The sequence below is a fragment of the Hippichthys cyanospilos genome, chromosome 21 (assembly GCF_059441005.1).
Source record: "Hippichthys cyanospilos isolate Australia breed blue-spotted pipefish chromosome 21, RoL_Hcya_1.0, whole genome shotgun sequence".
NCBI classification, from domain to species: domain Eukaryota; kingdom Metazoa; phylum Chordata; class Actinopteri; order Syngnathiformes; family Syngnathidae; genus Hippichthys; species Hippichthys cyanospilos.
Window position 1 is genome coordinate 8,822,707 of NC_142389.1, and position 27,994 is coordinate 8,850,700.

The following is a 27,994-nucleotide window of genomic DNA, read 5'->3' on the forward strand; positions in this document are numbered from 1 at the left end:
AATGAATGAACTGTTAAAAGATAAACTAAATCAGTTCCAAAACATCGTTTTTTGCGACCCACTCATGCGGCCCAGTACCAGTTGATCCATGGACCGATACTGGGACGCGTTTGGGGACCTCTGATTTAGACACAACAGGGGTGGGTAAAATAAGGTCCACTCTATAAGTCCTGTAATATTTGTTGTTTTGTTATTTGTTACCCCCCAAGTTGTTGCATTCTTGTGTTCATTTATCTCAAGTAATTTAGTTGATTCAACGCATATAGTAAAAATCCCAAATTAGCCAACAAACTTTCAAACGCAACTATTGAAATTCAATCACCTTTATTCATCTTTGCAGATAAAAATGTAGAAACAAATCTTGACAGGTGATTTATGAAAACACGTTCAACAGGCAGCAGGTTTTCTACAATGTGGCACCGGGATAGAAAAAAAAAAGGAAAAATGTAACTAGTTTTAATAAATAAAGACATAAATGTTCCTGAAATAATGATTTAAAGACATACTGTACATGTAACTGAAATGATGATTTTATACAGTCTAGCTTTTCCCCTTAAGGTTGTAGTGTAGAATTTGTGCGAATCACATATATTAAACATGAACACATTGGCTTGAAGTTGAGGACAGTGTGAAGGTCATTTACGCCAGACAGGCAAGCAGGCAGAATCATTGGTAACCAGAAATAAACGCACAAAAAAAAATCACATTTAACATAAACTACAAAAAAAGAACTGTTTGATCATGAACAAGTAAGACTTTTCTACATAAAAAAGAACCTGGGATTAACAGTGATTTGAAAAATGATGCATCTTATGTCAATGTTAATAGAGAGTGCCCCAAAAAAAATGAATATCAATGTAAAGCCCTTTGTTTTTTTCAATAGTTAGTTAAAAATAAAAGTTTACCACACACAAAGTAAAGTAATTCAAGCTATTTGTTTTGATTTTCATTTTTATGGCAGTGGCATAGAGGTGATAAGCTTTTGGCACACTTCAGTTGTTATCGTATTGTAGCCTTCAGATTGTTTGCATTTCGGGGTTTCTTTTCCCTCACCTTGTTTTTGATAATACCCCAGAAATGTTCATTGGGGTTCGAGTCGGGTGATATTGTTGACCGAACAACTAATGTTACTTCAACAAATCACAAACCATTATTGCTCGGGTTGCTCCTTATGAAACTTTCCCGCATTTGAATTTCCATTCCTTTATTAAAAATTCCATTTTCTCTCAAATGGACATTAATTCATTATAATTCAATTATTGGTTTAAAACATAACATGAAAGAAAATTGGCAAAAGAAATGTCATTGTTTTGACCATTTGGCTAAGTTTGAATTAAAAAAAGAAATCCAAACTCTTAATTGGTTATCAAAAATAATAAATGTAGCTTATTTAGCAATTTGTGTCTGATTAATCAATTAACTTTCACTTTTATATGAAATATGGGATAGGCAAGTACAAGTATCAGAGTCAGTGCTGATACCAGAATTACTTTTAAGATAGCAATACTGTTTTGTTTTTGTTTTTGTTTTTGTTTTGTTTTTTTGCTTGTGGCCCTTTTTATGATCAGAGACCAGAAATTAGACAATTTTTAATTTTTTTTATTTTTTATGGAGATTGGCATAGGTTTGGGCAGCTCTGGTATGATTAGTGAAATGAGGAGATTACAGAAAAGATAAAAAAAAACAAACCTATGACCCGAGTGCTTTAATTCTATTTGGTAAATATATCTGTCACTAAAAGAGTCAAAACGATGTCATTTTTTACCTTTAAATTTCATGTATCAAAAGTAACTGGTATCAGTAATTTGCATCATTACTACTCAAGAAACCGTACTTAACGAGTATCAATCTGATTAGAGCGATATCAAACATTCCTAATGGACGTACACTGTCATATTCTCATTTTGTGAAATATCAAATTTGTTTTTTGTCTTTCCGTCATAAACAACAAAACTGAAACAAAATAAACGTTCCACTTAGTGTGTGATGAATGAATACATATGTTCCATTTGTTTTAAATGAACTGAAATCGACTTTCCCATGATATTCAAAATTTTTTGGCACCTCCTGTACACAGTTCAATGAGACATAGACAGGAAGCTGAAACAGACACAAAACACCCCAAAAAACCCTCCAATAAACCAATGCCCCTTGTTCTTTTTCGCTGCGCTTCCACATTTTATAGAAAGATCTTTCATAAAAAGTTATAATATAAATAAGCACTCTTTCCCTTTGAGGTGAAGTAGAAAAACGTTGCGTGGCGTGCGTGCTCCCGAGGACGGAGAGTGTTCAAATTTAGCAGGAATATTTGTGTTTTACGGAAGTGGCTCTTAGTCCTCCTCGGCTTCCTCCTCCTTTGCGGACCAAACGCGCACACACTTACGCCCGTGTAGCCCAAGGTGGTCCTCAGTACACCCAGTTAACGGGGACCCATTGGGATTCGGTGCGCAGTTTGTCCACGGCGGCCTGTAACGTGTCGAAAGCTTTGTCCAGGTTGTCGTTGGTGATGACCAAGTCGAAATAGTGACCGTAAGCCCTCTGGATGCGCGCGCTCTCGTCCACCGTCTTCCTCAGGTCCACGTCCTGCCAATGGTGACTTGATGTTAATAAATGACAACGGTGTGTCAAATGCATGTTAAAGATAAAGGCTCTATGACCAGAGATCTAAAGGCTCTAAGACCAGAGATCTAAATGACCATATTTTCCGGACTATAAGCCGCACCGGTATATAAGGCGCAGCAGTAAAATATCAGCGAAAAATGATTTTTGTCATGGATAAGCCGCACTGGACTATAAGCCGCAGGTAATAACATAAGATATTTATGCAAAAAGATGGTACAGAGAAGTTTATATATACAGTGATCCCTCCTACTTTGCGGTCTCAGTACTTCGTGGGTGTTTCCAGGAAAAATTAAAAATATTTCAAAATAATTAATTTAAAAAATGTGCAATAATGGAAAAAAATGGAAAAAAGCAAAAAGTACATAATACAGTACTGTATTCATCAAATAACTAAGTAATATTAGTTAACAACTATGTTAAGATTTCTTCAAACGTTAAAGTTTGTGACTTTATCTTGTTTTGAAATGCATGCTTTTAATTTGTCGGGTCGCGTTGCATTTCCGTTTCTTGTTTTACGTTCTCTGCGCGTCATTCGGCTCATTACGGTGACGTAGTAAATGACAACGTAAACTCATATTTATAGTTTATTAACATTTATGTTGATAACGCACGCTACTGCCTATGTACAGTAAATTCATAGATTAAGTGTTTATATGTTAGTTTACTGACTTTAACATTGTTGTTGATTTATTATTCAAAAAATACTACATGATACACCATACACCAAAATAAAAAAAAAATGTTATTTAATTATTTTGTATCTGTCTGCCAACAGCAACATCCGATCTTTAACAGACTGAACATGCCTGCATGTTTAGTCCGAACATATTTATAGATGATGGATGGATATCTGTTAGTTAAATAGCAGTTCAAAATTGAAATTAATACTTCAATAGCATCTTTTTGTCTCCCTTTGTTTGATAGTTGATTTTAGTGAGCATAACACATTCTACATAGTTGATATACAATCATAAATACATTAATAAATCAGTGTGTACTGTATATAAAATTTACACATCACAAATTTAGCCAAAATGTTATACATTCGCTTAATAAATCTAGACATATTTTTTTAATAATATATTGTTTTAACTCTTTTTGAGCACAGCCATTGATTCACATCTTTTCTGTTCTATTTGATAGTTGTTCCATAAATTGACACCTCGAACAGATACACACATTTGCTTGCTAGTGACTAGCAAAAATTACAAAAATGACTGATAAGCCGCACTGGACTATAAGCCGCAGGGCTCAAAACATGAGTAAAAAGTCGCGATTTATAGTCCAAAAATTACGGTATATAGAAATGTAATCTTGTGCTGTATTTTGACCATTCTTGCTGTATTTTAGACAAGGGATGGCACACATCTGGTCGTGTGATGACTAAGTGGTTACGCCATGTTGAACTTTTAATATGTTGTCACCATCTGGGTGAAATTTCAGCTCCCTAGTATCTTATTTCAATGCTTCTCCTTTGTGAAATACCTTTTGATGTAAAGATCAAAGGGTTGGCCGAAATACCGCACGAGGGTTCAATAATTTGCTTTGGTTTTAACGCAAATGTGTTTTGGTGTACCGTGAGTTGTTTGGTGGTGAGGCCCGCGTCCACGACGGCTTTATGCATGCCCTTGAGGGTGTCGAAATCCGGCGCGGCGATGAACACCACGTAAGGCATGAACTCTGCCGTTTTCAGGACCTTCAGAGCCTAGAGGGAGAAACGGGAAGTGACATCATTGTGAAACTTCATGACAATTTAAAGCCTTTGGATGTCTCATTAGGATTGCAATTAACAGTCTTAAATTATCATTAAATTATCTTACATAATCAGTCAATTTGTTGTTGTTGTTTTTTTTCAATTTCCATTTCCCAAAGTGAATATTGCATTTAAATAAAACTAATAGAAAATAAATTGAAGGAAACAAAGTAATGGCTAGTTTCTGATATTTTGGACCAATCCGATAGTTTTATTTTTGGCTGATATGGACCTGATATTCTCACATAAACATAATAAATCTGTTTGGATGGAGGACTACAAAATTATGAGAATATTTACTGAAGAGAGGTTGAATTTACAAGGCTTTGGATGATTAAAAAATGATTAACCAAAAATAAGTTAATTTTGTGATTGATTAGTTGTCAATAATTTGGTATTTATTATTTCCCTTCTACTTTTCCTAACTTAACCCCTGTGTGGTATTTTGTCCAATCCTTTTCCCAATCAAAGGCAAGTCACATCAAAGCATTGAAAGAAGACACTGGGGAGCTGAAATTTCACCCAGATGGTGACATGTCAAAGTTCAACATGGTTTGACCACTTAATCATCACAAAACTAACCGTTAATCCAACATGCTACCCTTGTTACTCTATTGTTTTGTTTAAAAATTTCTATGAAATATCAATTAGGGTTGACCATCGTGTATTCCTCCAGTTTTAGTTTTCAATTTCAAACTTTTTCTGACCTGCGGGTTAACGTCAAGGATGCACGTCCGCCCGGCGGCCACCACCTCATGGATGGATTCGATCTTGGTGCCGTATAAGTTGCCGTCGTACTCTCCGTGCTCCAGGAAGCGTCCGGCCTTCACGTCCACCTCCATCTCCGTCCTGGAGGTGAAGTGGTACGTGTTGCCGTCCAGCTCCTCGTCACGGGGACGCCGGGACGTGTCTTAGCAACGCAAAGTCACATCGGTTAGAAAGATCTTTGCGTGATCTTGAGAATCCACTTGAGAAGCCGAGCGCTCGGGACGTACATGGAATAGTGGTGCCGAAGCGAGTGGGCTGAAGGACCATCAGCCGATTCTTGAGGCTACGTCTGCCCACGCCCTGTGCGCCAATCAGAACTAGCGTCTTTCTCTGGAATGGCGGAACCTTGGCCACTTCCTCATAGATCTGTAGCTCGTGCCTGTCAAACTCTATTTCACATCATCCTTTTTAGGATCAATCTGTTAATTGTGACGCAAACAAGGTCGCGACGAGCCTGACCTGCGTTCTTGGCGGTCAAATACATCATCTTCTTCTTCTTCTTCCCTGCGATGGTGCCACATAGGATGCCTGAAAAAAATACAAATAAATGAAACGTGGATCACTTGAACGTCTTATTGTTTGTGCAGTATGTGACCGCTAGAGGGCAGGCTAGACCACTTTAAATTTTTCAACGGGGTTAACCCCACTCACCAGATGGTCCGCTTCACTAATCCGACCGAAAAACGAACGAAAGAAATCTTTTGAAAATTCGTAGGTATGGTAACAACCTCGAAAGTCGCAATCGCTCCAAATCGATTCTGTCTACATGTGTATTATTATGGGATGCAGCAGTAAGGTGTGGCATGTTCTTAGTAAGAGTTGTTTGTTTCTTTCTGATATCTCGTTTGACCAGAAACAGCAGGCCAACTATTTAAAACACTTAACCCTTTACAACTAATAAAACGATTTAATTTTTGTTTAATATTCCTTTTCTTATTCATTTGTGTCCACTGTTGTGTCCATTTTGTCTCTTCAAGACAGCAAGCTTAACTTATTCAATTCTAAAGACACATTTATACATTTTTAAGAGTCCAGACAGTCATTTGTATTTTTTCTTTCAAGGGTCTGCTCAAGGATATTAAAGCAATCAAATACTTTATGTAATTCTTTACTAAATAAATCAATTCCTTTAGCTAATTATATACTAAATTAATTCATTACTTTGGCTAGTAAATTCTATAAAGTGATACTTCATGTAATTAGGTACTAAAAACTGATTTTTAGGACAAATACTGAATTCTTGATTACTTTAGGCATTAAAATATTAATAACATGAATACTTTAAGTGCTGATGAATTTAGCAACTAAGTACTAAAATACTCTTTATTATTTTAGGTAGTTAGGTACTGAACTAATTGATTACTTTAGGTTACTAAATCGATCAGGTGCAAACGTACGAAGGTAATCAAATACTTAAGTACTGTAGTAACTGAAATAATTACTTTAGTACTGTAGTGCCTAAAATAATGATTACTTCAGAACTTATTTAGAGCAGTAATTTATTGCCTTTGTATTTCATTCATTTAATAGCGGCCTTTTTGAGACCCTTTCGCCAAATGCTTGGAATATCTGGAAAAAAATGTATAAGTACCTGGAATAAAATGGCTGAACTCTTAAATAAAATTATATTTTTGGGGTTGAATGAATAATTTGCATCCCACGCAAATATGACAATATCGAAAAAGGCCCGGATGTTTTACTGAGCACGCAAGGATTTTAGTAGGGTTGCTCAAATGAGTTAAAAAATAAAAACCGTCCCACAAATGAAAAGGCTAGGATGGATTTCTGAGGAAAATCAAACCGCTTGTAAATGCTTACCTGATCCATCAAAGTCACGAGGGACAAAAGCTTTCCTCTTCTCCTCTAAGAACTGACTGGGTATCAACCCCGTGGCCCCGCCCACCACATGACAAGCCTACAAGGGATTACCAAACATACTCGTCACCTTCTAACACCAGAGAACTTGAACTAAAGCAAAGCCGACCTGCCACCAGTTGGGATCTTCCCTGTTGACGATCTGAAGGATGTCGCCTCGCTTGAAAGCCATGCCGGCCTCCCGGCAAGGGATCAGGTTATCGTTGGCCGGGTCGTAGTCAAAGTAGGGCCGCACGTAGACCTGGGGAGGGGTGGTTACAGGACACTCGGTTAGCTCTCGCGCGTTGACCAGTATTAGGCTGCGCTGAGTGGAGGCTTTGCCAGGAAGTGTAAGTCCTCTCTCTGATTTAATTAGACAAGAGGCAAGAGGAAGCAGTAAAAACTATTCAGTGAAAAAAAAAAACATTGCCCCAAGCCAAAGAGCATTATCGCTCGTTTTTTTTTTTTTGCTGAATTTTTGCAGGGAAGCATGGTGGGTAGTATGTCTGCAAAACAGTTCTTGAGGTTTGGGTTTGAATCCTGCACGTTCATACGCGGAGTTTACATGCACTCCCTTGAAAGCGTTGCAATCATGTAGAGTACATTTTTTTTAAGACAACGTGTTCTCTGATTGGTCATATGGGAATGTCTCTTATTGACTAGCCTTCTTCACTACCTACTTTGTATGTGTGAAGTGTGAGTCGACATGATGGCGTTGCGTAAGGTAACCTACTTAAAAGGGAGACCCAAAGGCCGATTCAAAAATAGACATAGAAATTCAAGCACAGTTAACATGATCGTAGCGGACTCATTTAGACGATAGCAATAAATGATATGACCCATCATGGTTATCTGGCCTGACAGATCATGCATTTTTATTAGGCTGACGCCGATTGGCATTTTTAAAAAAATGGATTATTGACTGATTTATTATTAAAAAAGAAACAAGTTATGATTATGAGTATTGAACTATTTTCCTCAAGATGATTTGATTATTTTTTGCCCATTTTCTCCATTGCTCAGATTCAATTCCAGCTACCTGTTTTTGTTTGTTTGTTTGTTTTTTTGAAAGTGTTTGGCTAAATGAGGGTTTAAAATAGCTAATCAATCAACTAATCATTCACTACCAGCCTATTTTAGACCCTACCTCAAGCCCAACACAAAAAAATGAAAACAAATATATAAACAGATGCCTTTTATTGAATTTCTAGACCCTTAAAAAGTAACATATAAAAACGTTTTTGGGAGTGAATAAGTTAAGTACCTGAAGTATTCATTACTTTAGGCCTTAATGTAATCATTACTATAGTACTTGAGTGCTTAAAATAAGTACTTCATTACTAAAGTAATTGATTAGTACTTATTACCTAAAATCAACCTAGAGTTGATTTTTCAACAGAATAGTTTGTGCTATTTCTATATAAACAAGGGTGGTATCATATGAAAGATTGATTTGCATTCCTTAATTTGAGTTACAAGTATGTAATGTATGTGTAGTAAGTATCGCTTTCTTCCCCAATGTCACAACACTGCCATCTAATGGTCACAGTTCATCACTGCAGTGCTCAATTGGCTTGAACTTCTCCTGAGCACAGAGCGCACTTTTGGCCGATAGTCTAAAATGGCCCAAAGCGTCCATAACTGCCACCGCTTAAATTCTAACATACCCTAAATTTCTCTAAAATCCTTAAAATTCTCTGCAGTTTAGGACTTAAAAATAATAAAGCAAACCTTTCATAAACAAAATATTTTGGCAAGAATTCTTGTCATTGGTATACAACGTATTTTAAAAGACAAGAATTCTCGTCCATGGCACTGAAAGAGTTAAGCCACTCTAGAATATAGAACATGATCTGTTTTTTTTTCCCTTGTCTGCTGGAAAATTGTGTCACTCAAGCGCATCTCTATAAAACTTCACAAAATAATGGCATGTTTTGCAAAGGGATCACATTACACAATTAAGCAATATCATGCTTCATGTTCCATTTAATTTGCTCTTAATTTAAAAAGAAAAGTGTATTTGTCCTGTCATAGCATTAAATTAGATGTATTGATATCTACAAAGACCGTCTTAAAATCTCACCGCTGAAATCCATTCACATCCAGTGGTACCTTCAAAAGTGCTGACCTAACTGACACTAGAAATTCCAACTAATTTTATGAGTAGTTCCTGATCACCATGAATGTTGAGTACAGTATGGCCTATGGCCTACAGTGTAGCCTATATGCACGCTTTTATTTAAAAGACATGTTTGCATGCAAGTGTGTTGACAGCTCCCATTAATTCCTTTAAGAATTGCTGAGCATCAATAAAAGAACACAGCAGAATACCAGTAAGTGGAGAGTGTTCCCAGATGTAAGATCATGTGACCTAGATAGTATGTGGGGTGTTACTAATACGCTTCGCATTCTGATGTTTAAGAATTGCGGCAGCGCTTGTAGGACACCAGTGTGGTATCACTGGCTAACATCTGTCACTCATGACATGAGCATATGCAGGCGTGTACCTGCGGGGGGGCGGGGGCGTCTCGGTAGCTTGGCAGTATTTTGAGGGTGATCCCGCCGCTGCAGTCCTTGAGCATTTCCTGTAGCTCGGTGGGATTGTTGCCCACATCCTTGCCGTTCACTTCCTTGATTATGTCGCCCACGTGCAGTAGTCCTTGCCTGTCAATCATGCCGCCGTGGAGGATCCTGGCAATAACGAGGTCGTCTTTCTCCACTCGAAAGGTGACGCCCTGGAAGGAAGACAACCATTTGACTTGAACTTTGCTGACAAGTGATTCAGTTATGAGCAACACAAGGATTTTGCGAACAGTCAGTCTGAGCTCACCAGAGGCTCCCCGGCCTTCTTACGGATGCCGATCATGCGCACGGCGTCCGCCTGCATGAGAGCGCTGTTAACCGCCGCGTCATTGGCCATCTCGGCAGGGGGCGGGACTTCGTAGCATTTGGAGGCCACCATGTCGTGCGCCTCCAGAAGGGACTGAGGAGAAAGGGACAAAGGGACGGTGCTTGAAGGAAGATTATGTAATATTATGTAACCTAGAAACACACTTTGGGATTTTTGAAAAGCGCCTGTGGAAGTCCGTGCTCCTTAACGCTGCTGAAGGGTGCGACTAGGGTTTTGGTAGATGCTATAAAATGTGACACAACGAGCCTCATCCATATTTAAACATTTTCACAGTAATAGATTTGAAGCAGTGCCTTGGCTAGCTCAAATATTATGGCTTTTGTTTGCAAATGAACTTGTGACCAATCAAAATCAAATGTTGTTAACCTTAACCTAGCTAAAGTCCCAAATATGGATTATCAGCAGATTTCGATTCACATGTAGCGATGTACATGGATTTACAGTGTTCCCTCATCACTTTGCGCTTCACTTTTTGTGGCTTCTGTGCTTCAGAGATTTTTATTTTTTTTTTTTTTACAGACACTTATACAACATACAGCAAAAACACTTCCACCCTCAGTCATAACATAGAGTCTGAACAGCCTGTTAATACTCAGTCTTGTTCAGTCACACAGGAATGCTCTCATTCGTAAAAGTAAACCATTGCTCATCATTCTACATCGATGGAGTCATGGCATTAGATAAGGGCGGAGCGCTTTGAGTGAGAGTGTGTGTGTGTGTGTGTGTGTGGGGGGGGGGGGGGGGGGGTAGGAAAGAATGAGAAAGTATGAGAGGCTGTCCCTTTAAGAAAACTTGTGGGTAATGCATGGGGGGTGAGGGGTAGAAGTTGGGGTTGCATGCAGAGTTAGCAGCTGCTCACCACACACTTTATGTTGCGTGTTGTAAAATAAAACAACAGATGAGTGTAAACGTGAAGGCGAGGCTCACGACCAATCCGATCGTCGTTTCAGATGTGTCTTCTCACCACCTTGGAAAACTAATCATCTAATTGCTAAAAACCTAAATATGGATTATCACATCAGTAAATCTGTTTGATTAATTTTTGGCCCATTAATCATCTAGTGTTCCATTTTTGGCTGTGAATCATTTTCTCCAAATAATTAGTGAAAATAGCGTGATTTATTTTTCCCTACCTCCCCACTTCTCAGCTTCTCTCACGAGGTCAATGTTTTTTTTGTTTTTTTTTGCAGCTTACTCTCTTCATTTCGCTCACTAGTCCCACTCGTGTTGGCGTAGTCACTGCAGAGTGACTGGTCGAACGTGGCTAAACTCATTTAATTCATTGAATAATTTGATTCTTGTAAATAATACGAGAAAGATGTTAAAAAAGAAACACATTTATATGTACAGTTCATTTAGGGTTTTGTTTTTTTATTGTAACTCATGTGCCAACAACTGTCCTATTATTGTGGTTAACAACCTTATTTTGCTTCATGTTCCAATCAATTTGCTCTTACTTTGAAAACAAAATACCCTATTCCTGTTACAGCAAAAATCATTTAATTAGATTCGCAGAAATCCTGTTAAAATCTTGTGTAAAAGTGCCCTCATATACTCCAATTATATGATCAACAATACATCGCCTTAAAGAAAACATCTGCGCATGTGCCGCTGTTCACCTTAAAGTGTGGCTCCTGCAGTATCCTGGACAGCTCGGCCGCGCTGTCGTCTCTGACTTTGAGGCCGCTGATGTCGCCCAGTATCTCCGTGACCAGCTCCATGTTGTTATCCTGCACCGCCTCCAGCTTCACCTCCTCCAGCTGTTCGTGAGCCTGGTAGAAAGACACACACAAGCTCAGGCTCTTGTCGAGTTTGTGCTAGTCTGAAGTCTTGGAATGTTGCCTTGGAACAGCAAATGCAAATTGGTGCATTAGGCTTTGCATATGGTGGAGGTCAGAGTTCATTTTCAGCGTGATTAATTAGCTCTTTATGTAAAAAAAAAAAAAAATGGCAAGGCTGCAATTAGTTTGTGTGCAGCAAATGGAGAAAGTGAACACACCTTCGATCAAATCGGTCACCAAAATTGAAGCTGTGAGCAGACGAGCTTGCCCTCAGCTACGTGTTGTGTGTGTGTGCTACCTTAACCAGGGAACGTACAATGGGGCTTTCCATGATGCCGCGTAGGAAGAGAAGGTCTATGTCTTTGGCGCCCCCAGAGGGAGGAAGCTCATCTACATTACCCAACTCCTCCTGCATGGTTGCTTGACATAAGGAACAGAGAAAATTTGAATTAGAGTAACCTTGAAGTCCATCAAAGCCTGTTAAGGATTCTTATAGCCCATATAGGATATGTGCATGCATCTTGTCTTTTTGTTCCGTTACTGTGTGTGGGAGGCAAATTGTCCAGTCTAGTCACAACTGTACAAACTTGCTCCCCTGTGTCACATATTCAGAACTAGACCAGGCATGAAACACAAAACATCCGGTTATGAATCATCCTATTCAGTCACTAAACCAGTTACTGGATGTGATGCAACACAATTTCCTATGTGATTCAATCATAGGACAGAAGTGTAACATCCCATTTGAATATACCTGTCATTGAGGTATTCATTTAATATTTTTTAATGATTTTCATATACAGTATATATATATATATATATATATATATATATATATATATATATATATATATATATATATATATATATATATATATATATATTATGTAATATGGGATTACGCTCTCAAAATTAAGCTTTCGATGCAACTATATTGATGGACCACACACACAAACAGACCCCATCAAGGCCAAGATAAACATGGCGCAAACACTAGACTAAACACATAAACAATCATTACACAGCAAGCCACTCATTCACTCACAATTACCCAGAATACAACCCGTAATTTACTAGCCCATTTCGCAAATGTGTACTTGTGAATAAAGTTGTAGACGAATTATTGAGTTTAAAATTATATATGAACTTTACAACTAACACACATTGAGAATAAAAAAATCAACGCAGCTGATCTCCACCTAAAGAAGCGCACTTAACTGGGAGTGTTTGCGCAATCTTTTATGACCTTTCCCCACTCGGTCAGCGTCAGTGTGTCCTTGACCACAGGAATGTTTGCTGGTCTCATCCTGTCGTCTGCCTTGCTGCCACGTGGACTCCAAAATACACTTCTCACCCAAAGGAAAAGCCACTGTAATAGACCTGCCCTAAAGATGTACACTAAATATATGCTTATCAAATACTTCCCTTTTTTCATGTCTATACTCTTGAAATTGCTAAGATGAATCCTAGTTGAGACGTGTTTAGCTCGAAAAACTATGCAACCTTTTTTTTTCATGATGAATTATTTCCAAAAAATCAATAACTTTTATTTACAATGCATATTATGCAGCTCAATGGCATTCTGATTAATAGTGCTTTCGCGGGATGGAAATTTAGCACCAAAATCCACCTGTTTTTTTCTCAGTAGTTGCCATTTTGTCACTAGCTGTCACCTGAAAATGACATCAGAGTTGCTCAGGCAACGAACAATCACAGCTCACCTACTTTCTGACGTATTTCATTTAATATTTGCAAGCTGAGCTGTGATTGGTCGTCACTTGAGCTCTGAGGAACTGTGGTCATTTTTTGGGAACAAGATGACCACCACAAGATGGAAAAGAAAAAAAAAGGCTGGATTTTGCTACTTAATTCATAATTCACAAATGTATTTTTAATAAGAATGCTGCGTTGAGACTCAAACTATTATTGTAAAGAACGTTTAAAGAGAATAACTATAGTTTTAATTGTAGTAGGGCTGCAGCTAATTATTATTGTGATAATGCTGATTTTTTGGCAATTAATCAATAATCGGAAAAAAAATGTTTTACTTTACATGCCCTTATTCAAAAACATTTCATCTTTTCAAATTGGCATGAGTTAATTACAATGCGAGTTCTTGGTTTGGTTTGAAACGTGCAGAAAATAAATAGAAAATGATAATTGTTCTACAAAATCCAAACTAATATCGTTTTAGTAACAAAGGTAATTATTCTGCTTTTATGGAGGCCTACAGAAATGAGTTGAAATTTTCTGTTGAGAAGCTGGACAATTTTAATGTAAAAAAGGTATCCGAAAGATTTATCGACTTTAAATAATAATCTATTCATTTTAGAATTGATTAGTTGTTGATTAATCGATGAATTGTTGCTCTTATAAAATTTCGGAATGGGACATGAACAAATTAGATGAATTCTTTGAATGAATGACAGTTAACCTTCACTTTTATTTTTATGAACAATTCTTAAGCGTCATATAAAAGACAGCAAAAGGAGAGAGGGAGGCAGAGCTTGTTTATTGTTTGGAGGGGAAATCTGCCATTTTGGTACTCTGGAACAACTTTCTCCTTTTTTTTTTTTTTTTTAATCAAAGAGCCGAAACTTTCTTTGGCCCCGTGGCGGCTTATTGAACTTGTATTGAATCCTCCAAGACTTCCTCACCTCCAGATGTAACCGCTTCCTGGTTGGTCTGGACGGCTACCGCGGGCGCATCCACTCCTGGCGGGGGCGTCACCTCTTGCGCCTCCTCCTCCGTCCGCGCCGCATTGGCGTCCTCCATGGCCGTAACCATCGCCGAAGCCTCCTTCCTCCCCGCTGCCACAAGTATGCAAACCGGCCACCCACCAGTAGTTGTGCAACTACTGTACGTCTGTCCTCTGCTCTGATTGGCTGGTTTGACTACCAAGCCTTGAGAAAAGCAGAAAGCAAGGCAGAGAGTGACAATTCAGCGCCTTTAAGATATCAACAGACATGAATAGACATGTGGAGGGTTTCTTGTTTGTGTACCCCTCCTTGTTTGCCCCTTTAACCTCACCCGAAGAAGTTGAGGTGCTTGTCTAGACATAGGGACCCGCCCCCATTCATCCACACACAAATTGGATATGCTATTATGTAACTTTAACCTTACATAAGTGCTATGGGGGTGGAGGGTGGGCTTGACCCTACATTCCAAGTCTCCTCCACTTTTCTCCCATGCATGCTGTGTTGGGACCCCCGCAGACTGAGCTATGTGTCTTGTTTCCTCCCTTTACGCGTCATATTAATGTGCCTCTCGCTAGGTCGGGAGTTGCTGACAGGATTATGAGGCTGCAATTTAACATGCACCTGAGGGGTATGGGGGAGGCAGTGAAGGGTAATGGTGATATGCGGTCCTGTCGTTAGTCTATTTAAGTATATAATTTTTCTTGACGCTTTTACTTCGACTGCACTAAGCTTGCGCTCATGTTCTTGATAGCTTGAAAATGGTCTAAATGGAGGATAGGGTAAGAATAATTTATCTAATATGTCAAAGCATTGAGGTTGATATTACCCACAAACTCTGAGTGATGTGATCGCACCAACAATTATCTTGTGGTTTAACCGGTATTTCCAGAGTAGCATACATCACATCGGATTGTTGTACATACTAGGGATGATATCAGATTCGTACGGTATGATAACCTTGAGCAAAAATATCGCGGTATTGCGGTATCACGGTATAAAATATATCATTTTCAAATCGTTGTTGCAAAACAGCCATTTTCTACATTATAACAAACTTTTATTTGCAAACAAAATATATAATACAGCCTTTAGTATAATCACAAACATTTACCATGCTCAATTAAAATATGTAAATAAAATAGAAACAAACCCTCATTGCTCACCAATAAACGTATACATGAATTATTTCTGATTGAACACATGCAATTTAACCTTTTAGTGCAGTGGTCCCCAACTTTTTGATCACCACGGACCGGTCATCGCCTTAGATTTATATTGCGGACCCGCTCTAAAAACCACATCATCCTTCTCACTATGTATTTAATATCAACAGCGGCCAGAGGTGGCGCCAAAAAAAACAAAGATCAAGCACAAATGTACGAACTGTTAAACTAAATCATCTCCAAAACATTATTTCGATCGGGTGCAGCCCACGCGGCCCGGTACCAGTTGATGCACGGACCGGTACCGGTCCGCGGACTGGGGATTGGGGACCACTGCTTTAGTGGACACAGCGGCGACTTTCGGCCAATAGGCAAAACGGACGATAGTGTCCAAAACAGCCATGCTTAAATTCAAACATACCCCTAAATTTTTCTAAAATCCTGAAAAATCTTTGCTGTTTAGGGCTTAAAATTAAAAAAATGTGTGCCTAATAAAGGTCGTTTTTGCCTGTTTGGACTATCGGCCAAAAGCGGCCACTGTGCCCAGTAAAGGGTTAAAATAAAATATGCTCACTTGGTATAAAATAACAATAAATCAACTGCACAACAATATTTTTAAAAATGATTGATTTGAAATCATTTGTTGAGCCACACTCGGACTAGACGGCTCGCGTCCTACCGCTAGCAATAGCATACTTTAAAAAACACTTCGTGAAAGTTGTATATGATAACATCTTAGCCACATTTTTCACAAAAGTTAGGCACAGGAGCAAAATTATATTGATATTAAAGCCTACAAAGCAGGAAATGAACAATGTGATTGGCTGCAGCAACAGAAGAGGACTCACGTATGATAGATACACAAAGAGAGCTGCACAGTGCAATTGCCTGTTAAGGCAGATGATGCAGGAGGGGAAAAAAATATTTGGACGATTTTAAATAACCGCGACTTTAAAATCACCAATGTTGTTATCAAACCATACTTAGTACAGCACATACACTATACTTAAATATGAATGAAATCTCATATAACCAGATTGCAATTGGTTTTCCTAAATGAAACCTTTTATACGAAGCTAGTTCTGTTCTGTTGTCACCTAATTATTCTGTCTGCTATCAACACTGCAGGAGCATCCAAACAAACAAAACTAACAACTGCTTGTCCTGAGAAGAATTTTTAACACGCCAGGCCCACTCTTGCTGTGTGGATCTTATTCCAACCATGTTGTCAAGCTAGTTTGGAGGACTAAGGCGGGGGCCAGCTTGTATTTTTTTTTTGTTCTCTGACATGTTGCACAATAATTATAAAATAGGGCTGAACAATAAAATAAAATACAAGTGTTGAACCACACAAATTGAAAGAAATAAAAAACAATTAAATAAAAATCATTCGTTTTGAGAAAAGGTTTTGGTAGATTTTTACGGTCGAGATCGTAAGGTGGTGGTTTGTCAAAAAGTCAGACCTAACCCCTGACATATATTTTGACATATATTTTTATATTCTGATTTTGTGACTAATGTCTGCTTTTGAATCACAGAAGAAATATGTTATCAACAAGAAATAACTTAATTATTAATAAATATTTCTCCACAAAAAAACTAATCAATATACTGTAAAGTGTCACATCTGTTCTATGAATAAATAAATAAACAAATATTTGTCTGCTGAAAAATATCAATCATAAAGTTTTGAGATTACAGAAGAGATCTGTCTGCAAAAACACATCATTAACTTAATTATTAATCAATATTTGTCCACAAAAAATAACCAACATTAAGTGTTGCTAGCAGAAAAATATCAATCATAAAGTTTTGAGATTACAGTAGAGATCTGTTCACAAAACTACATCATTAACTTAATTATTAATAAATATTTGACCATAAAAAATAATCAACATTAAGTGTCAGACCTGTTCTCAAAATGAAATATTATAAATATTTGTTTACAGAAATATATTAAACACAAAGTATCTTTTTTTGGGATTACAGTTGAGATCCGTTCACAAAAATAAATCATGCACTTAATTAATAAATATTTACCCCCCAAAAAATAATCAACAAAGTGTCAGACCTGTTCTGAAAAAGAAATATTTATGAATAAATATTTGTCCACAGAAAAATATTCAACTTAAAGTGACCTATTTTGGTATCATAGTAGAGATGTTTTATGAACTTATATTTTCTCGAAACAATTCATTCAATAATTCTTTAACCGATTTTTGCCCGTTTGTTTTATTTAAAATCTCAAGTACCCCCTGAAGTTCTTTGTAGTCCCCCATTTGAGAAGCACCGATGTATATGTTAGGTTCAAAGAAATTTTACACTTTAGATTCCTCTCCTATTTCAAAAACAATTCATCATTTTGTCCTTTAAATTTACAAGCGAAGCCGCATCATCTCCAAACAGCCCAGGACACTATTCAAACCCGACACAGCTGTGCACGAAGCGGGGCCACGGGCTTTAATCCAGCCTCAACTTGATCAGTCCCTCCCCCACCTCCAACGTCGGATTTTAATCCAGCCACAAAAGCACAGGATTACAAATCTCTGTTTGCCTCACTTGCTCGCTCGCTACAGTCAATGTCCAATCGCTACACAGTTTGCAATGTTTACATAGCCTGCTTTTGGCCGTGGCTACTATTGACTTCATATTGAGAGTACCCCCCCCCCCCCCTCTCCACCCCCACTTTACTTTATAGCAAATTTCCACACTACACATAAAATAAATCTGTCAGGCAGCTCTCCTATAAAACCATGTCAGTATGTAAAAACATTTTGTGTAGTAGCATTAGAGAGTTGTATTTACCTTTTTTTTTTTCCAGTCGGTGTAGAGCAACCTTCAGAATTCAAGCGCGGCTGGCGTCTCACAAGTCGCCACCTGTACAGACAGAGAGATGTTTAGTGGGCCCGTACTAATAGAATCCATAAAACCTAATTGTCCTCTCTCCTCACATCCACTTGGTTCTTTTGTCTTATGGACGGGTCTTTCATCTCCCTGTCTGCTCAGTCCCGCTTTATTGCAGGACGCTGCAGACTGAAGGCTGCAATTACTGCACACAACCATTGTGAGTGATTGAGTCGTTGGATCTTTTCGAGAATCCCGCATCATTTTTAACAGAATGTCGAAACAGCATGCATTTTTTTTGTCCTTTTTTTTTGGATGCTTTGGTCATGTTTAAGCAACCACCACGTTATACCGCATTGACATTATCTTTACCATGAGTTAATAACTTGGTGATTACCGTGAGATAGCAATGCTCAGTTTCGGGTGACATAAGCAGTGGTGCTCAACCTTGAAATTCTATGTCTAAATGTATTAACCCATTCACTGCCATTGACGGTTATAGACGTCAAAGTGAATAAGCTCATTATTCCTATTATTTACCTGCCACTGTACTTTGCAGGAACAAAAATGCATTATTTATGGGTATATAAATAATGGGGCAGTGGATTCATCAGCCATTTCCTAGAAAAAATTTTTTTAACATTCTCTGCCAGTCACAGCCACAGACAGCAAAGATCCATTTTAATTGTTCTGGCAATGGACTGAGTTCAACTAAGTTACAATAATTGCAGTCATACCCCAAGGCGTATTTTATTTCGCAACTCCAAAACATAGATCATGTAACACTGTGTCATCAATGACAGTTGTAACCCCATTATGAGTTGAAAAAAAAAAAAAGAACGGCCCAAAATTTGACCCAACTTTCTGGATTGTTTTGCACCCAACAAACGTCCAGTCAGTCCAGATAATTTCCCAGACAACCTTAGAAATGGGTTGTTTCATATAAAACCAAAAAATCAAAATTTGACCATAATATTGAGTGTTTTTTTTTTTCAAACCCAAAAAAGGGTTATTTTTAATCTAACTGATTTCAGAGTGTATAAAACTTAAAGGCATACTATAAAAACATGTTGCAATAAGTTTCTTCATGTTTTAGTTTCTTTGTTATATATGTATACAGTATATGTAGTATATATGCCACGGCATATCTTGGAGACACTTTTCAGGGAAAAAAAATGTTCAGCTCTAGCTCGGTTGTTGTCATGGGTGAAAGGTAGGTAGGGTACGTAAATACGTTACGCATCGGTGATTTCTGTCCCGTGTACGTAACTGCATATCAGTTATGTGCATCCCTGTGAATTAGTTCATTTGAAAAGAAAAATGTACTGTTCCTCTCACAGCATTAAAATTTGTATCTGCAGAAACCCTGAATTGCTTTCATGTACCCTCATTTGAGAACTGCTGACATAGAGTGGTGTGTATTCAACTACACAGTGTTTAACTATATGGAGCAGTGGCGCATGTTTTTTTATAATCCCCAGCTGTAGCTCATAGCTACTATAGCTGCTCAAATGCATAGTAAAGTTTCCATTATTGCAAGTTTTTCAAAACAGGGCCTGTTCTTGGCACACCATGCAGCAATAACGGCACAGAAACATCAAAGTCAGTGAGCAGTGGTTTTCAAATGGGGGTACGGATACTCCTGGAGGTACTTGAAGGAACTCCAGGGGGTACTCCAAATTTTGAATAAAACAAACATTAAAAAAATCCTTTAAAATTATTATTTCAAGAAAATATAAGTTAAGAACATATTTTATGTCAGTTGGCTTTTAAATTGTATTATTTTAAAAACCCAGATTTTCCCCCAAAATGGTTTGATCCAACTTGTCATGTGCCACCTCTCATTACCGTCTATTTATTTATTTATTTATTTATTTGTTTTAGTGAACAGATCTCTACTAGGATCCCCAAAGAGCATACTTTAAGTCTAATATTTTTACGTGAACAAATATTTATTTATAATTATTTCTTTTTGAGAACAGGTCTGAAACTTTATGTTGATTATTTTTTTGTAGAGAAGTATTTATTAATAATTAAGTTAATGATTTGTTTTTGTGTACAGATCTATAATGTAATCCCAAAAGAGGGCACTATGTTTAATGTTTTTCCTGTGGACAAATATTGATAATTATTTCTTTTTGAGAACAGGTCAGACATTTTATGCTGATTATTTTTTTGTAGAGGAATATTTATTAATAATTAAATAATTTCTTTTTGAAAATAGATCTCTTCCATGACCCAAAAGAGAAGACTTTCTGCTGATTATTTTTTCGTGGACCAATACAAATGAAGTTTGAAAGGTTGTAAAGTTGAATAAATCAAACACTCATGGTATGTTTTAGGTCTTTTGATTTTTTTTTTTTTTTAACCCCAAAATGCTTTGCACTTGTTAACGGGTACTTGGCTGAAAACATTTCACAGGGGGTATTTCACTGAAAATAGGTTGAGAACCACTGTACTAGAGTATGTGTTGGAGCTCAGCATCCACAAAATCTTGACAGAGACACCTTGTATTTCCACTTTGACAGCCAAAAGAAGTTACTGGACTTTTTGTGAAAATGGTCTAAATGCCAAAGAGGAAATGACTCGCATTGTTCTCCTCACTTTTGACTCCAAGCTTCTTTCTAATGCACGTCTAGGTCAAGTCAAGTCTTGTCAACATCCTGCACTTTCCAGGCTTACATGCGATTACTTCACACAGAAGGAGCCCCGCTCTCTTCAACTCGCACCATTGCTTGTCTCCTCATATCGGAGATGATTATTCCTTCATCGAGTATCGCTGTAAGGGATAGAGTGTGAGGTCGATTCATTACGCAACAATCAGGCCCGCCACACTTGCTGGAAGTGAAAGATAGCCCTCGGAAGAATGTTAATGGAGGGAAAAGCCACCAGGGGTTAATTCTTTGCCAAGTCATCCGCACCAGAAAGCAGCACTGAGGCTAAGGACAAGGCCCGAGACAATAAGGAGGAGCAGACAAAGGGAGGTGAAATGCTGAGAAGAAAAGGATAAAGAGGGTTTGCGACCTGATGTCAGAGGAATATATGAAACGGGAAGAGAAGTTATGTAAAATGCTTCCTGATTTCAATCCATCATTTGGAATGGGAGCCCCGAAAACAACTAAAACCTAAAGGATCCGTTTATCATTTCTGAGCTACAATCTTCCAATTTTAAGCTGAATAAATCAGTGCCTTGGTGTGTTGAACCCTAATCTGCTTTTACAAACAACAGACGTGATGGTTGTAGCAACAAAACTATTTCTCATAGCAATATTTATACTTTGCAAGAGCTTAGAAAATAGATGTGCGGTCAAGACCTGTTTTCAAATAACTAAAACAGACACATCAAGGTTTTCATATTGCATCAACAAAAGAAGCTTCCGCTTCACACGACTCCTCTTTTGTCCTGTCACAACCTCACCTCATGCCCCGCCCCTTTGACCGGAAGTGGTCACTCAAAGGCTATCCGCTATTGGACGAGCCAATGAAAGCGTTTGTGAGTTGCCAAGCAGTCAGATGATAGACAGCTCATAGATGGGAGGGGAGGGGGGGTTATAAAGGATCAGAGGGCTTTTTAAAAATATATTTATTTATTTTTTTCATAGTCATGTCCTACATATGTAAAATTCAAAAGCAGAGAGCAACATCAAGGCGGTGTCTTTTCAATTCCTCAGAGGAGGGACTCACACTTTGAAATGAACTGAAACTCACATTTTTGGGGGGACTTTTAAGCATTTGATTTTATTTTCCTTACAGCCCAACACCAGCTTAAACTCACTCTCCATACCCCTTAACGCATCACAGGGCTGGGGGGCACCCGGGCTCTCAAAGCATCTGTCACTCCCGCTTCCTTCCATGGACGTGACAATCACAAAGAAGGTCAGGAAGCTCTGTGCAGCCCTGGAGTCCAGATGTCGCTGGAGGGGGCTTGGTCCAGGAGGTGCAATTATAAACTTGCCTGTGTGGAGCTAGTCCACAGAGAAATGCAGTAATGCGCCTTCCTGCGCATTTGCATACCTCTGGGGGCTACTTCATTTTCCTAACATATGATTGCCGGGCCACATTATTAGGTACACTTGACATTCTGGTGACGTCAATCAAGCTTGAGCGTTTTTGTCATCGTTAGATGCAGATATGTAGCCGTCTTTTTCTAGATTTCATCAGATTTTGCAGGTGCACCTTTGTGACTTTTGACACCAACGTACCACCTGACCACTCTTTCCCGCCTCTCGCCCGTCTCCCTCTGCCTCCACGCCAACCCTATGTAGGTCACTGTACGAGTTAACGCAACCACACAGTAAGAGGATTAGGCTGTCACTCCTAAGATGGCCGACATTGCAAATGACAGTGTAAATCATCGTCACTGTGCGTTAAACGGTTATCTCTATTGCATCAGTGATGATGGAATTACATTTTAGGGTGAACTTGAGTAGTGTAACATTTTTCAATAAAAAGTTACGTTTCTAAAGTCGGATGAAATTTTATTTAGACCCTTGCAAATTTTGTTTTTGCAAAATCACAATCAAATCCAATGGAGCCGCCAAGCTAATTTTAAACTATGACAAAAAATTTGAACTTTTTGTTTTGTGTTATTCTTTGCTCCAAACTGTGAACATCCAGTACCAGTCTAAAGTTTGGAAACACCTTCAAATTCCAACATAGGTCACAAGATTCAAGCTAGCGTCATGGACATCCTAAATCTGACTGAGAAAATATCAAAGTGCAAAGCAGCGAACTGGGGAAAAATTTACCTATAAAAAATTCAGTTTTAAGTAACATCTTTGGTTTATCATTTGATTATCCAAAGTTTTATTTCAATTCTAAACTTCAAGAATGTTTTAAATGATGAAAAACACTTTACGATTACTGTTTTACTTAACGTTAATCAAATAAACCCAACAACCAAAAATAAATCCTGTGAACATAAATCCTTTGAAGACAACAATAATGTATACTGATTTAAAACCTGTTTTATGTAAAATTAACATTAAGATCTTGTGCATAACTTGCTTGAATGCAGCAACTAAGTAGTTAGTAACTACCATATTTTCCGCACATCAAGGAGCACCTAAAAGCCTTAATTTTTTTAAAAAGCTGATGGTGCGCCTTATAATCAGGTGCGCCTTATATATGGATCAATATTGAGATTGGGATTCTAAGATGGGGAATGAAGTGATAAAGTAAGCTTTACCTGTTTCTTTTGTGTGTTTACAGTTGAACAAGGTTGCTCATTTTGACATTGAGTTATTATGCTATTGAGAGTTATTATTTGAGTTATTATTGTTATTACTTTGAGTATTACTATACTGTATTGTGATTGAAAAAGTTTTCAAATATGTAATTAATTGAGGGTGCGCCTTATATATGGAAACCGTTTTAAAATATGGCATTAATTGACATATAATCCGATGCGCCTTATAGTGTGGAAAATACGGCACTCTAAACACATCTTGCAAACTTTCATTTCGCAATCTGCCCAAGGTCCAAATTTTTCTCGATTTACCTTATTTTCAAATGACGAATCGAATAATTAATTTGATTCATTGTCCAGCCCTACACTGAACTAGAGGGTGTTTTCTTAACTTTTGACTGGAACTTTATACAGACATAGTACTAAAATCAAACAGTCCAATTTGAACATGATAGCTTTGCATTTTTCCCGTGACTTTTTTGAGTGAAGCACTATGTATCACACGATCGTGCAACAGTGCGCTTTCTTCAAAATAACAAAAAATGACCTCACTCTCCTTGGTTACATTCATCCTGCAAGTCCTATCTTGCAGTTCGTGAGGATCTAGTCACATGACACTCCAGTACTACTTTGGCACGAAAACCACCCTAAGCCGCTTGTCAGGTTGTACACAACAAAACAGAAATGATCGCGAGACATAAATAACAGTTGCCAAAAGGAGGCGTTTGTGTTGTATTTATGTGCGCTGGCCCTTTAAGACCATGGCCATCAAAGAAAACTGGTGGATGGGCACAATGGGATGCGGCGGTTATTTTCACTTCACTCCTATTTTCACTCATCGCTCGTCATCATCACTTGATAAATTCACTCTGAGTGCGGCTTCATTATTCAGTTGCGTTTTCCAGCAGTTTCAGACACTCCATAATTACTACCACTATTGGGAGTCGGTGATGTGTTAACAGGACAGGGAGGAGTCGGGCAGGGAGCGCCGATGATACATGTTCATTGCTGGGAAGGTTGAATCACTCTTCTGTGTTTTGGGCTTTCTATCTGGGTCAATATATCTGCACAGTGTATTTGGTGTCAACGTGGAATGGCTCAGAAATGATCAAAATGTTGAAAAAATATTGAAAAAGAAGTGGCCAAGCGTTTGAATACTTACCAGGGCAATGTCAGTTTCCTAAAATGTGGTTCCTTTATTTTATACAAGATTTTTCATTTACAAATTCATTTTGATCATATATCTTTAATTTTCCTATCCATACTGAGCATTGTTCTTTGTTTTACGATTGCTGTTCACTTTGTCATTATAACTTAACGGCCTTTTTACAATAAAATGTTCTATATGTCTTCATTAATGTAAACACGGCACTGTGTTCAATATTGCATATGGGGGACATGAATTAAAGATGCATATCCACCCGTTATCCATCTCAGAGGCGGCCATTTTGCCACTTGCTGTCAACTGAAAATGACATCACACTTGTGACGTTTGCAAGCTGAGTCGTGATTGGCTGTTACCTGAGCCCCGAGCGACCGCGATGTTATTTTCAGTCGAGAGCCACTATGGCCACCCCCTGATATTGATAAAATCGGGTGGATTTTGCCGCTTAATTCATATTCCGTAAATGTAATATGAATCCGATGACCATGTTTAGAATATTGTGGCTGCATAGTACATTTTACTGTCAACAAAATGCAGTGGTTGACTTCATCTTTAACCCATTTCATCCCATTCAATCGCAAATATTTTTACGTTTACAGTCTCCAGGCATCCAATCCCAAGTACTTTTTTTTTTACATTTTTTTTCCCCAATATTATCATAAAAAAGTTCTTAAAATAGCTGCCACTGAAAGAGTTAAGAAACTCTCTGATGTTAATATGAGCAGCTATTTGTCTTTTCTTCAATGATAGTGGAACCATTTTATAGTTGTGGGATAAATATTTAAGGGTTATATTCTTTACATTTCACTTTATGATGTAATGATTGAATTGGGAATATTCAATCATCTTAATGCGTCCACTGTCATAGTGAAATATCAACTGATATACAGTCACCTCCTCTCGAAATTCTAGTCGGCACTCAGGAAGCAGAATCTGATCTAGTGGGAGCTTTTCGTCATTTTCAAGCATCAGTCTGACAAACGGGAGTAACAATAATCTATATGAAGGTTCCTAGAGAAGAAAATTCATTCAGGTGGTTCAGGGCTATACAAATTAAAGGAAAAACAATATCAGTCTGAATATTTATGGGAGTACTATATACTATAGTGGTAAATATTAGGTACTTTTGCCTTAAAAGTGTTTTTAACTAATACTCAAAGTGCATGTGGGCTGAGATGTCTGACAATGGCTCTCAACCCACCCCTGCAGAACAATAAAGGTCATGCTAGATCCTGGCATAGGTCATTATGGACTTCCCTGCCTTGAGACTCATATACCCTAATGCACTGTCTACACTCCTTCCTCCGCTCTATTAGATTCAGCTCATCTTATTAGACGATTGTAAGATCGAAGAGAAGACGAGAAGCGCCGTATATTTGAGAGTACACGCTTTTCTTCTTTCGGTGTGGTCCCATTGCCCTTCCCAAGATGGATCCCCAAGGATGTTGCCTATTTAAACGGGCTTCCCTTGTCACGTGAGGCACAGCTAAACGGCTTATAAAAAGGTTGTCAAATGCTCATTTGCTGCCCGCAGCCCACAGCGGGCCATTTCCTGGATGTTGATATGAATTAAACCTGACATCGTGTTAGTCAATTATTATGGGATGGCCCTTTCAGGGAAGAGTGAAACAAAATAAAATCAATAGAGTGCGCTTGTCCACTGTACAAAGTCAAACCAGAGACAGCCCATAGTGAAGAAGCGACTGCTTCGGTGCCACCTGCTTGATTGTTGTATGTTTTTTTTTGTTTTTTTTAGAGCAAAAGTTGTTGATGTACTTTCAGCTGCTTACTGAATTCAACAGTCTGTCAAAATAGCACTCACATACAGCTATAATAAGACAAAATTAACATCAAGAGCTCACAGAGAAAAACCAACCATGTGCTCACTAAGCCACGCCCCCTAAACAGTTAATGTGACCTCTGGCTTATTCCAATTTACAGCAAAGGCCTTTTCACACTGCGCTTAGCACAGTGCAGTGCAACACCAGGCAACCAGTTCAGCTCTGTCACAACATCTCACTGCAACTAGCAGAAGAGATGATGGCAGCGTCATTTCAAAGTGTCAACTGCAAGATATTTATGTGTTGTTGTAATTTGAAAAAGAAAATGCGGGAAAAATGACCAGGTTGACGTTGCAATATGGTGTGGTAACGAAGGATGACCAACCTGCTCAGCCTGAAATAAACCTTGAACCTTGAATTCCCTTTATTTTTATCAACTTATTTACTCCTTGTTATTTCTGTTGTAACAATGACAAATCCATATTTCAACCCTGACTACTTCTCCATTCAAACCAGTGGGGGGGAGCACCAGGCTACTTCTTGTAGAGTTACCTAGAAACCAGCTCCAAATATGAGCAAAATTTGCACTGTTCCACCACAATATGTGTCATATTTTTCTTTTCTTTTGTAGCAGGGCATGTCTGTCGGGGTCAGGAATATACGCCAAGACTTGCCACTTGGGAATTGGTTTCCAATCTGTAATTACACTCGTATATCAAGGCAGTGGTGTTTGCAAGTCAAAGCCTCTCATTAGTTCAACTTGGACTTAGTTGTAACTTTCAAAAGACAAATAACCAAAAAAAAGGACATGCATTTCCACAATGATGCTACGTAATCTGTGCTGGAAAAACACGATTATATTTTTTCTCTCAGGTGCCAAAATATTGCCAAAAACGATGGAGCGTTTTTTTTTGTTTTTTTAATGTCACATCTGTACGTTCATTGAACACATCTCTCCACGCATGCGGCCATTTTTTTCAGTTATCCATCCCGCGGCCTTTGTGGAGTGCACGCTGACAACAACGACACACAATCAGCGCGTTTCACCCCGCTAAGCAAAGAAAGCGCCACATCCACCGGTGTCGCGCAATAGAAGCCCGCGTGCCGCATACTGACAGCTGCTCACGCGACCTACCAAGCCAACCCTCAAACTCTTCACACACGACAAAGTGTCTGTCTCATTCCCATTCAAAGGGAAGATCGAAGCAAAATAAAGCGGGGGTGAGATGTTTCTTACCCTTAACGCTCATGTGAGCCCGCGGTAGCTCTCCAAAATGTCCCTGGTGGACTAAAGACCCCCTGAGCTGTCTCCGTCCTGGTCCCGCAACAGACTGGCAAGAGAACGTGGTGCCAATCATGCATATAGGACCCGCCTTCTGTGTGACGTCACAGCGCACGGACCAATAGTAACTGAGACTCAACCTTCATCCTGGGCACCTTCTTTTTTCTTAAATCACGCCCTCGT

General features: G+C 38.4%; 1 protein-coding gene across 1 annotated transcript; it reads right to left on the reverse strand.

Moving 5' to 3' along the window:
- Positions 1-307: 307 nt before the first annotated feature.
- Positions 308-27,874, reverse strand: pals2b (protein associated with LIN7 2, MAGUK p55 family member b). Its single transcript, XM_088404593.1, has 14 exons — positions 27,767-27,874; positions 18,357-18,428; positions 14,347-14,592; positions 12,006-12,109; positions 11,528-11,680; positions 9,828-9,980; positions 9,505-9,732; positions 7,128-7,259; positions 6,962-7,058; positions 5,603-5,671; positions 5,371-5,532; positions 5,083-5,285; positions 4,199-4,327; positions 308-2,583 (listed from the first exon to the last, which is right to left on the reverse strand). Exons 3-14 carry the CDS (start codon positions 14,474-14,476, stop codon positions 2,407-2,409), a joined length of 1,737 nt encoding a protein of 578 aa, XP_088260719.1. The 5' UTR covers positions 14,477-14,592; positions 18,357-18,428; positions 27,767-27,874; the 3' UTR covers positions 308-2,406.
- Between the last annotated feature and the right edge of the window lie 120 nt (positions 27,875-27,994).

Bases quoted from the DNA above. Each gene is read 5' to 3' on its own strand.
- pals2b (XM_088404593.1), bottom strand. From the start codon at position 14,476: ATGGTTACGGCCATGGAGGACGCCAATGCGGCGCGGACGGAGGAGGAG. The intron at 7,260-9,504 runs GTACACGCCTGC...ACCCCTCCCCAG, and splicing joins ACGCCCCCGCCCCCCCGCAG to GTCTACGTGCGGCCCTACTT. The intron at 7,059-7,127 runs GTCGGCTTTGCT...AATCCCTTGTAG, and splicing joins AAGATCCCAACTGGTGGCAG to GCTTGTCATGTGGTGGGCGG.